Source organism: Trachemys scripta, chromosome 1 (genome assembly GCF_013100865.1).
Source record: "Trachemys scripta elegans isolate TJP31775 chromosome 1, CAS_Tse_1.0, whole genome shotgun sequence".
NCBI lineage: Eukaryota > Metazoa > Chordata > Testudines > Emydidae > Trachemys > Trachemys scripta.
In genome coordinates this window covers 224611855-224624348 of record NC_048298.1, presented here as the reverse complement: position 1 = coordinate 224624348, position 12494 = coordinate 224611855, and the positions used below count along the sequence as shown (strand labels likewise).

The following is a 12494-nucleotide window of genomic DNA, read 5'->3' as shown; positions in this document are numbered from 1 at the left end:
TCTCTAGTACCTCCCTGCTTTGAAACCTATGGAAATTCAGCAGGGGTGTTGCTGTGGTGACAGGAATGTGCTTTATTCATCCTTAAGAATATCAACCCAAATTTGGCCAAGTTATTAACCGTTGAAAAATCATGGTTCACACATGCTAAGTATAGACTTGTTAAAGAGTTTGGCAGCCAAACTTCTTTAGGTCCTCACATCAGACTATGTCTAAATCTCGGTGATTCTTTCTGCGTAACATCTCTAAGATACATCTTTTTCTATCCATCGTCACAGCTAAAATTCTAATGCAGGCCCTCATGATCTTACGACTTGATAATTATTTTTCTCTGGCATTAAGAAATGCAACCTTTACCCACTTTTATCCATTCAGAATGCTGCTGCAAAGATCATTTACTTAGATCCTATCCCATTTATACTGCTGTTCACTCTTTTAGTTGTCCAATCGCTGCTAACCTTTCTGGTGAAAACTGAAACAAAAAAGGCATTTAATACATGGGCCATTGCTGTGTTTTCTGTTATTGTCTTTCCCTCCTCATTGAATAGTGGGCCTACCATAGAATTATAGAATATTAGGGTTGGAAGAGACCTCAGGAGGTCATCTAGTCCAATCCCCTGCTCAAAGCAGGACCAACTCCAACTAAATCACCTCAGCCTAGGCTTTATCAAGCCAGGCCTTAAAAACCTCTAAGGATGGAGATTCCACCACCTCAGATAACCCATTCCAGTGCTTCACCACCCTCCTAGTGAAATAGTGTTTCCTAATATCCAATCTAGACCTCCCGCACTGCTACTTTAGATCATTGCTCCTTGTTCTGCCATCTGCCACCACTGAGAACAGCCTTGCTCCATCCTCTTTGGAACCCCGCTCCAGGTAATTGAAGGCTGCTATCAAATCCCCCCTCACTCTTCTCTTCTGCAGACTAAATAAGCCTAGTTCCCTCAGCCTCTGCTTGTAAGTCATGTGCTCCAGCCCCCTAATCATTTTCGTTGCCCTCCGCTGGACTCTCTACAATTTGTCCACATCCCTTCTGTAGTGCTGGGACCAAAACTGGACACAATACTCTAGGTGTGGCCTCACCAGTGCCGAATAGAGGGGAATAATCACTTCCCTCGCTCTGCTGGCAATGCTCCTACTAATACAGTCCAATGTGCCATTGGCCTTCTTGGCAACAAGGGCACACTGCTGACTCATATCCAGCTTCTCATCCACTGTAATTCCCAGGTCCTTTTCTGCAGAACTGCTGCTTAGCCAGTTGGTCCCCAGCCTGTAGTGGTGCATGGGATTCTTCCTTCCTAAGTGCAGAACTCTGCACTTGTCCTTGCTGAACCTCATCAGATTTCTTTTGGCCCAATCCAATTTATCTAGGTCACTCTGGACCCTATCCCTACCCTCCGCCAGTTTAGTGTCTACCTCTTCCGCCAGTTTAGTGTAATCTGCAAACTTGCTGAGGGTGCAATTCATCCCATCATCCAGATCATTAATAAAGATGTTGAACAAAACCGGCCCCAGGACCAACCCCTGTTCTTGGTTTTTCTCTTGCTTCTAATTTATTTGTAAAATGTTTTCTTGTTATACTTTATGTCCCTAGTTAGGCCAAGGAACAAAATGAGATTAAACTTTCTAATTTTGTCCCTATATGCTTGTGTTGGGTTTTTTTAATTGTAACCCTTCTGACAGGTGGAGCCGGCAGCAGCCAGGGCAGGGTTAAATATCTAGGGGTTCCTTTTCCACAATACAACACAGAACCAGCTTGAGCCTCCACCCAATAACATGGGAAAATTACACATCACCCCTGGCTGCCTGAAAGACAATACTTCTCCACTCGCAAGCACACAGTCTGAGAGTAGAAAAGAAACTTTTAATGAAAGGAGAGAAGTCACTCAACAATAATTAGGCAAAATGCCACAAGCAGGATTCATAAACCTAAAACTGTGAGCAGGACACACACCCCTCCCCCCAGAGTGCGTGGGGCAGCATCTTCTGCCTCATGTTCTACAACCAAAAATTCCTTTACTGTGCCCCGCTCTGCTCCCTCACCATATCCCACTCACAGTAGTTGTCCTTGGTCAGTGATGACCCAGGGTTCAGAGGTGCATCTGTATGAGTCCACCTCCCACCTGGCGAAAAAGGCACCTGGCTTGCTCCGCCATCTGAGCACTTGCTCTGGCTGGCCACCTCGCCAGCCGCTGCTCCTCACCACCTGGCCGCCCTGCCAGCCGCTGCTTTTTGTTGCCTCCCGCCCAGCAACTGCTCACCACTTTTGCTGGCCAACTGCTTTTCACTTTCACTGGTCATTCCCTCTGGCCACCCATCAGTCACCTTCTGCTGCCACTTGCCTTTCTACTGTGACCTCTGTAGATCAGTCTCTTAGTGATTTTTTTAAGCTCTCAGTAGGTTGGGCAGAAACACTGCTCTAACACAAGTGATTTCAGCTCTCATTGAGTACTTAGCATAACAAAAGGCTCCTAATGAAGCCTATTTAGCTTGATTTTTAAACACTGGGGAGGAACAAATTAAACCAGACCAGGGACCCTTAAGGAGAGTCCACATCTCCTGGCTGGGATACCTATCCCCACCCCTCTTATTTTCACAAGGCTCTGGCATTTGAGCACCTGGCTTAACGAGGTCCTTTCAGCTGAGGCTGACCCCCTCATTTGGACCCTAATCACAGTCCTGCTCCCCTTTATTCATACAAGGACAACAACATCGATAACAGCATTTCATTCCCCTGTATTCACTACTAAAGTGATTTGTAACCCAACATCGGCCAAAGTTGATCACTTTGAGCAACACCACACTATCTGCTGGATATCTAAGCAGAGTAGGTGTGTTCGTACAAATAGTTTGCTCCTGAAGTCTCTCTCTCTCCCAGCTGTCAGGGGAGAGTTCATTCAGACCTTGCTTACATCATATTCATCCTTTGTAATTAGACCTAGTTTCCACTCTTTGTATGACTCTTTTTCAAGTTTCAGGTCATCAAAGATCTCTTGGTTAAGCCTAATAACTAGGTCAACATACAGTATTCATAAATTATTAAAGTGGCTCTACTTCCATCAGCCTTTTCCTGTAAGTTTCCTCCTGGCAGCTAGGAGACACTGTGGTGCCTGACACAGGAACTGAGAGCAGGGAGACTCTCCTGTGCTCTCTCTGACATCCAGGAGGAATCAGCCTGATTGGAATGGAGAAGGGGCAGAGAGAGGGTCCAGGAGGGGCTAGGCCAGGGCAGAGAGAGCCTGTACTGCAGCGGGGTTGAAATGGGGCAGGCTTTGGAGGGATGGGGATAAGGATTGAGACCAGCTGAAGGAGTGCATTCTAAGGGCAGGGGCAGATAGAATAAAAAGAGAAAGTGTCTGTAACCACTAGAGAACACTCCCCCCACCCTCCCCGAGCCTGGACTAGAATCAGAGATTCTTGAGTCTGATCATTCTTCTGCTGTCTAGCAAATATTTATGAAACCCACTGGCAAAGTGTCTCATCTCACTTTTGTGGCTGGTCCACATAGAAAATCACCACCAGCAACTGCTATCAGTTACTCCATTGTATTTTAAGCGGTAGAAATCAGTGTTCTGGATCTAAAGGTTACAGTCTTTGCTTATCACCCATGTAAAGGGTCTATATGGTTCCACACAATTCAATTTGTTAAGTTTATTTTCAGTTTGTTTTTTTGGTTTTTGAAACCTAGGAAATTCATACAAAACTGTTAAAAGAAAATTAACATACATTGCAAAGCAGTGCACTCATACATAAGGAAATGCCTGAATAAAGGCTGCCTGTCAAACCTAAATTTGACCCCTTGTGTATAAGTATTATGATAGTCTTTAATGATATGATCATATTCTATATTTTTCCCACAAGACCAGAGTTTCATTTGGTGTGCAAGACAGATGTTGCTCACTGAGCTGATAGCTATTCAACATTTTTTTTTAAAACTCAGTATTAAACATGTGCTTACATCTGTTTCACAAACATTAACACATTTATCTTCACAACATGTCAGTGAAGAAAGGTGGTATTACTAGCCCCTTTACATAAGTGCAACTGGAGAGCAGAAAAAAATAAGGCTAAAATGGTCATATGTCCACTAATTTTGGATGCCCAACTTGAGATGTTTAGGGCCTGATTTTTCAGGGTGCATGTCCTATTCCCATTAAACTGAGTTGGTACATACATAACCAGTGTAAAAAAAAAAAGATTCATAATGTCCAGTGAAACACATCTGTGAAAATTAAGAGGGAGGAAGTATTAAATATGCATATAATTGATATATTTAAAGGCCAGCTTTGTGAAGACTGGCTAGTTTTTATACTTTTTGAAATTTTCTATTATTTAGCATGTACAGCTGATCCAAAAGACTGAGTAATGGCAGTAGTAGGTGAGTTCTAATTATAAACTCTTTTGGAGTGTAAATTTCTGAACCTCTCACTGCTGTCCATTTTCCTAGGGCTATTTTTTTTTTTTAAAGTTTAAACTGTGATTGGATACATTTGAATAGAAATTGGTTGTTGCAATAATACAGAAAACAAAAGTTTTTAAATGTCTCATTTATTGTTTGAGTTCTATGTTCCCATACTGTATAGTCACACAAAGCTGCTGTTGCTAAATATGATAAAGAATCATAGAAAGCATGAAAAGTGATACAGGCTGTAATTTACAGCAGAGATGAAGCAGATGCAAGTTCCATCAACACTCCCTTAAAAACTGGGTCCCCTCCTCTAGTTTGAGTATATATATAATACATAAAAATATATAATATATAAACATTTCAATACCATACCAATCACAGTGGCTGCTCCAGTGCTAGCAGCAGATTTTGGTCTTTTCTTACTGTGGAGTGCTGACAATTACGTAGTGTACCTTTTGTATTCTCTCCACCTTCATTACCAATGGCCCCTAATGGAGGCAACTAGGATGGATCCTGTTTACTTATTAAAGCAGTTAAAAAGTCTTGACATCTGAAACAGCAGCTTGAACTGAGAAACCAACACCACAGGAGCTGCCAGCTCTGCACAAACTAGTAGGAGAAATAACACCATTAAGTATGTTCAAGATAAGAACCAACATACTTGCTAGCAGTAATATCTACAGGAGTTAATCATGTTTGTTACTGGAAGATGTACCATGTATCTAAGGAATGTGATTACATTACATAAAAACCTTAAAATCAATGGCTAACTGGTAATGGAAGAAATCCAGCTTTAACTCTGACAAATGTCTGTGAACCTCAAGCCTCAAGAGGAAATATTATTAGCTAAATCATAGACCAAGTGGCCTGAGCGCCTAGTGCCCAGGGTTATACTATAGGTGATACCAGGGGTGGTCAAAATACGGCCCACGGGACAAATCTGGCCCATCTAACATTTCTGTCCAGCCCACCAGGCTCTTTGGCTGCATCCTCGTGACCTTCAGGCCGCTAAAAGTCCCGTGGTGCAGTGGGGTGCTCAGGCAGGCTGACTGGCTGCTGTGGCCCCATGCCACTCATGGAAGCGGCCGGCTGCTGCTGGCATGGCTCTGTGTGCCTCTGGCGGGGGAGGTGGGAGGAGGCTCCGTATACTGCCCCCACCTCATCCACACAGCTTCCATTAGCTGGAAACCAGCTAATGGGAGTTGCGGGGCCAATGCTTGCAGGCACCAGCAGCACATGGAGACCTGCTGCCCCCCTCCCACCAAGGGTCACGCAGAGATGCACCATGGTGCCAGCAGCCAGCCACTTCCGGGAGCAGCGTGGGGCCACAGCCTGCAGGAAACCTGCCTAAGCCCTGCTGCACTGCCAGCCGGAAGCCACCTGTATAAGCACCTCCCAGCCAGAGCCTTCACTTCACACCTCCTCCCAAACCCCAACCCCAGGTCAGAACCCCCTCCTGCACCCAAACTCCCTCCCAGACCTGAACCTCTTCCATTAACATAGTAGAAATGTGTGGCCCGAGGACATATCAAAATTCATGGAGTGCCCACCCCCCCTGTGAAAATTATTGCCCACTCCTGGGTTATATTAATGGTTCCCAACCTTTTCCCATTGGAGGAGTGCGCCTGTGTCTTAAAAGACCTCACACCATACCACAACATATTTTTCTATTTGTGAAGGGGGGAAATGGTTGAGGCTTTTGGAGGTGGGGGATGTTATTTTCTTTTTCCTGTTTCCCTCCTATGTTCTCTACTTCACAAAGCAGGTTTTTTTTTTTGGGGGGGGGGGGGGGGGGAGAGGAATACATCACGCCTCTGTACATCATAAAAATGTAAAAGGTCAACCCCTTTTAGAGCTGATACTTTTTTATTGTTATGACTTTTCTCAGTAAGAGGAACAAAAAGAGGTTTCCATGTTTATCTTTATTATATCGATGCTGCCAATTACGAAAAGGAGTATTTGCCTTCCACAACTGCCAACTCAACTTGGGATTGACAGCTATATAGGGTCTTTACTCCTCACACACTATTGTCCCCAATAATGAAGATCATGCAGGTTCTATTTTGCTTGTTACACATGTAAGTTACACCATCAGTAATAATGCACAAATTGCCTTTGGTGTATTTGGACAAATATAATTGACTAGTAAACCATGCCGTTAATGCAGAAAACACAGCTTTCCCCCAAAAAGTTATTTATACTGTACTGAGAAAAACAAAAACTTGTTGTGTGAATGACAAGACTAGAGATCTGTGGACAGATTCTTTGCTGCACCTAGCACAGGGCTAAGCAGAGAAGGTACAGCCTGGATGACAAGGGGAACGAATGATCTAAATTACTTCTGTGCTGTAGAGTGTTTTATAGGGGCTGAACCATTACAGCAATAGGAGGTGATTAAAAGTACAGATGGCTTATGCTGGCCATACACAGCTCCTCCACCAAGGAAATTAAGTCTGCCTGTTACAGTTCTTTTATAGCCTTTCCACTTCAAGTATTCTAAACTACACAGTCCTTTAGATTACTATGGAAATCAAGTGTCTCCCTCCCCTACAAATGTTATCCCAAAACAAATTTAAGCTCAATTTAAGTTTCACCCTCCTCTGAAGCATTCATTGATCAAAACTAATCCAAGGGCGATACCAGATACTATGAACATACATAAGTGTTTTCAAGCAGTCATTGCTTACCGGGAACAGTAATGCCTTTACAGTGAAATGTGGACAGGTCACTCAACTTAACACATATTTAGGTCTTGGTGAAAAACTTGGTTATTTAAAAACAAACACATAAAAAACTAATACTCCCTTGTCTTTTATTTTTTAGGGCTTGATTCTTAGCTACCTTGCACCTTTTGCAATCATTTACAACATGCAATGTATATATGAAACAGTCAAAATTAGAGCACAGTTTGAGATCACACTGCAGTAGTGATTTACTAGCAGAATGGAATTTAAATCCCTGTTTGGGACTTTTAAGCTGCTACAACAGAAATGACTTTACACTAGGGACCAGGTAGCTGAGACTCAAGCCAAGACAAACTCATCCAAAAAGCCACCTCCAGTAGCACAGTATACTCTTTATATTAAGCACAGAGAATTGAATGAATGATGGAAGTTTGCCACTTCATGACACCATTGTGTACAGTACCTATATCTTCCATGGAAATGTCCCAGCCAACCATTTACCAGACCTAACCCTGTTTAGAGAGATAATATGAATGTACCAGGTTGTAATGTGCTGGTTCAAGCAGTGAAAGTATAAGGTGAAACTGGAATGTTCTTATGAAAAGATGTTTGCAAGAGTTCCCCAGGAGAGCCAAAGCTTCAATATGATTAGTTTCAACAGAATAAGTATATTTATTGTTTTACAGCAAAATGCCCCAATTTAAAAGAACATACTTGCTAAAGGTTCAGCTGTGCAAAATGGTACAGAGTGCTTAAGTACAAGTGGAATAGACATGATTTGTTAAACAAATACGCAAACAGTTTTATGGTCATATTAGATAGGAAACTAGAGAATGATCGGAGGGCAAATATAGAAAAAAAAACCACAACTTTCTTTGCGCAAACTGCTTCTGTAGACCCAGAACTACTGCCACTGATACAGAAAATTCAGTATGCTGAACTGTCAGTTTCAGTGTCTGCAAAAAAAGGCAATCTTGAAATGGATCAGTTCCCTCGGTAAGTTTCTAGCCCCATCTACCAACGTGATCTGGCCCCGATAAATAAGACAACACAGGAATTTCTTGAAGGTCAATGGTCCATAATGGTAAAGTTATTCTACATGATCTGCTCAACTTGGTTACCAATTCTAGTTAGGCTGTTTTTAAATTACTTTCTTTAATTCATCGTACAGCACGAGCACAAAAGCACCACCCATGCCTCGGAGAACGTTGGACCATGCACCCTTGAAAAAAGCTTTTCCTCCTTCATCCCTTGCGATCTTCTTCCAACAGTCAATTGTTCCGGAGTACATGATGTCAGCTGTGGAGAAATGAAATTCCCCCCCCCCATTTAGATTATTTGCTTCAGTATTTTTCTTAACTGCAACTTAAGGTTATAATGGGAAAACTTCAATTTTATTAAAACCTAACAGACAGTAAATGATCATGAAGCTGTAATTGTCCATGTGGCGTTACCTATTTGCCAATTACCCATACTACATAAAGATCAAACACTGCCCTACATAAAAACAGCATCCTCAATACAAGTACCAAACTCATTTGTAAATATTATGAAGTACTAGTTCCCTAAAAGCTAGTCTTGTGATTTTAAATCCTTATGACAATCATTGCGTAAGACAATCAGTTTCACACTAGATAAAATGTGTTGATGGATTTGTTCTAAGAAAATTAAATACTGCTCAAAAAATAAACTGAAGTTACCAGCTTTTGCACTAAGTCAAAAGCACTGGCAAGTATCATTACCATTGCTAAACTGCAGAACAAAAGTTTTAGACTAATAAATATCAAGACCATACCTCCTTTACGTCCTGACTGCATCATCATTCGACGCCGCACTGTATCAAAAGGATAGGAGACAACACCAGCCACAGAAGTCACTGTTTGTGCAATCATCCAGCTTATCACAATGTGAGTGTTTCTGGGATCTGGGAGCATGCCTGCAATAAAGACACCATAACATAACTTCTAGTTTTATACCCACTCCCTCCTCAAACTCTCACATTTTACAAAAGGAGCTGTCATTCAAAGTTTTACAAGAGAAAGAAACTCAGTCTACTATAAGGATGGCAATGCATGAAATGTTGCACCATGACCACACTTACATCTCTCTTCCAAAGATCGTTAATATTCTGTTTCAGAAATTTAAATTAACGGTAAAGTGCTTTTGTTTTTATAGCTGATTAGAGAAAGTATTTTTATCAATGAATCACCCAAGGATTTGAAATATGTTGTTTTTAGAATATCTTGGAAACTTTTGAGACTGAAAAGTAGAAGGGGAGGTCAAATATTCATAGCCTTTAGAGTAAAGTTTGCTGAAGTAGCCCATAAAAAACACTAACTTGTTTAAGTGAAATATAACCTATATTACTGTGATAGCAGCGATATGCCTCAGTTATCCATCAAGTCAAAAAAACTGAAGCTACTCTATCCCATTATTGGAACCTGTTTCTGCTAAAAGTGTGGTAAGCTGCTCTATCACCATATGTAGTCCACAAATACTTTGTCAATCCACAAATAGCATTCTACATTTTTAAAAGATGTAAACAGTATTTTCTCTAGTATTGTACTAAACATTGACAGGATAGCAAGATTCTACACTTAGGTCTTTAATGCTGGAAGGTAGTTTGACTAACAATAAAACAAGTAGTGGCGCCAATAACTAGAAGCAGGCTGATACTAATGGCTCCAATAAAATAACAAATTATCACAGACTTGTATACATCTCCAAAGCAATAGCACAGAATGAAATTATATACAAAAAGTTACATTAAAGCTTTCATATTGCAGTCAAGCACTCAAAAGTTAGGAAATGTCCCAAATTAAGGTTGCCTGTGCAACTTTCCAGGTCCCCTTATAAAAGTTACCTTTTGCTGTATCATAGATTCCAAAGTAGGCAGCTCTATAGATGATGATACCCTGCACAGACACATTGAACCCTTGATATAAGCCACGCAGACCATCAGACTTGGTAATTTTGACTAGACAGTCCCCCAGACCTCTGAATTCTCTGTCAGCACCAGCTTTTCCAACATCAGCAGCCAAACGGGTTCTTGCAAAATCCAAGGGATAGACGAAGCAGAGAGAAGTGGCACCAGCTGCACCACCAGAGGCCAGGTTACCAGCAAAATACCTCCAAAATTGAGTGTGCTTGTCCACTCCTCCTAAGAACACCTGCTTATACTTATCCTTGAAAGCAAAATTGAGAGCCTGAGTGGGGAAATATCTGATGACATTTGCCAAATTTCCACGCCAAAAGGACAGCATTCCTTGCTCCTTTGGGATACGCACTACGCAATCAATGATACCCTTGTACTGTTTGTCAGCAGCAATTTGTTTACTTGCATGTTGTACCTGTAAAAAAAAAAAAAAAAATTTAATACATTTATTATTTTGATCACATATCCAATAAACACTACATGTGCAAATCAATATTAGTAGTTCAAACTGTTTATCCATACTCATGCTAGAACAGAAGTAAGGGTCATCACTAAGTTTGAATGACTGGTCCAAAGATCATTTATTGAATCCATCACAAGCCAACTTTACTGTACATTTTCAAAAGTGTTTGTAAATATCTAGAAATCAGAAATTCTTTCATAACTGGAGACTATGGATAGAATTTTCTATTTATTAGTACAATTATAATAAAAGCTTTCTGCTTGTACACCACACTGGAAGTCCCTCCAGGTCAACACAACTCAGTAATTAAAGAGGATGTGACTTATTTACGTTCATAAAGAAAAACTTAAAAGGTGAACTCCGTCAGAAAAATGGTTGGGCCTAGGTCCAAGGTTTAGAATTTTCTACTTGTTTATTTGCCATCACAGATCCGCGCCTGCCTAGGCTGGCGGACAGATACCTGGGGAAACTCGCAGCTGGGCGGTGATCTCACAGTGTTGAAAATCAAATGTTCGAGATGAGATTTTAGTTGACACATTTAACATAAGCGACTAACTTCGAATAAAGGGAGCCGCCGCCGCCCCGTGTCAGTCTCCGGGGAGCTCTATGGCCCCATCGCTAATTTCCCGGTGCCTCGGGCCGGCGTTGTTGACCCGGCCGGGGGCGGAGGAACCGGGACGAAGCGATCGGCCCCAGGCTGGGGCCCTGGATCCCAACGAAGCCAGACCCGACCCCCAGAGGCCGTCGCCCGGCAAACACCGCAGCGCGCGGCGAGCGGCCGGTAGGGACGCGCCGAGGTCACCGGTCCCGCAAACGGCCATTGGACTCGCTCCCCCCAGACAGCGCGCGGGAGCTAAGGGCGCGCGCCCGCAGCGGCCCCCGGGAGGAGTGTCCATGGCGACGGGGGCCCGGCCAGGCCACGCGCCGCCAGGGCTCCGACGACATACGGGGCAGGGGAGGAGCCCGCCGCCAGCTGCCGAACTCCCACCCACCGAACAAACGTCTGGCGCCACCCGCCGTCACGTGACTCACAAGAGGCCAGGAGTGGCCGCCTCAGCCCCAGCGAGCAGGCGCCAGCAGTTCGCTGGGAGTGGGACGCAGCGAGCCGCCTCCACACATGCACCCCCCCAACCCCGCCCCACGCGCCTTCCTCGCGCGCCAGGCCCCTCCTCCAAGCGCGTCGCATAGCGGAAGAACTGGCTTCCGCTCCTCCGCGCGCCCTCCCTCCACGTGACCTCCACCCGCTCTAGTAACCGGCTACTAGTCCTGGCTGGAGCGAACGAGCTCCCAAGCCCGTTGTTGTTGTTGCTGCTGCGGCGGCAAAGGCGCGAGACGGGCGCGCTGGGTCTACAGCGGGCCCAGCGCCTTGCGCCCCTTAGTGCACGCGCGCTGTGTGACGAGAGGTCACGCGCCGCTGCCCCCCTCTCTCCCGCCTCAGCCCCGGCCACACGCCCTCCCTCAAGCTCCCGCGCGCCGCTGACCTGGAGCAACAGCTTGACCCGCTCGATGGGCGCCACTGCGGTTTTGCTGATGGCCGCGGCCACGCCGCCCGCCAGGAAGTCCTTGGCGAAGGAGAGGGCCTGGTCCGCCATGTTCGTGCTGAGCCGGGAGCCGCTGGGGAAAAAAACCGCCGCAGCAGCCACGCACAGACCAAAAAAAAAGGGCAGGATTGTCTCCGCGCATGCGCTAAACGCCCGAGCCCGCCGGGCCCGCCCCCGCTGCGCCATTGGACACCCGGCTGCAGAGAGGCGGGGCCGCCCTGCAGTTCCGCTCGGGCCCCCGCTTCCGGCCGCGTCGCGCGCTCGCTGTGACGTGTCTGTTTCAACCTGACGGCGCAAGCCCTGCCTCGCCCCGCCGCGCGCGCGCTCCCCGGCCTGGGGCTGAGGCTGGTGACAGGCAGGTCTTGGCAGACACCGGCCCCGCCCACTCCCGCCCTAATGCAGCACCGCCCTGGCGCCTAGAGCGCAGCTTCCCGGCCTGGCTGCCGCGTCCTGCCCGCTCCCCTC

At 44.9% G+C, this 12494-nt stretch overlaps 1 protein-coding gene across 1 annotated transcript; it reads right to left on the bottom strand.

Moving 5' to 3' along the window:
* Positions 1–6294: 6294 nt before the first annotated feature.
* On the bottom strand, positions 6295–12206 carry SLC25A6 (solute carrier family 25 member 6; the record flags this gene model as incomplete). The annotated part of the gene is given in 4 exon segments (XM_034757653.1): positions 6295–8389; positions 8886–9026; positions 9954–10440; positions 11970–12206. Coding segments are annotated over 4 exon segments (1023 nt in total), but the record flags the coding sequence as incomplete, so codon positions are not given.
* Between the last annotated feature and the right edge of the window lie 288 nt (positions 12207–12494).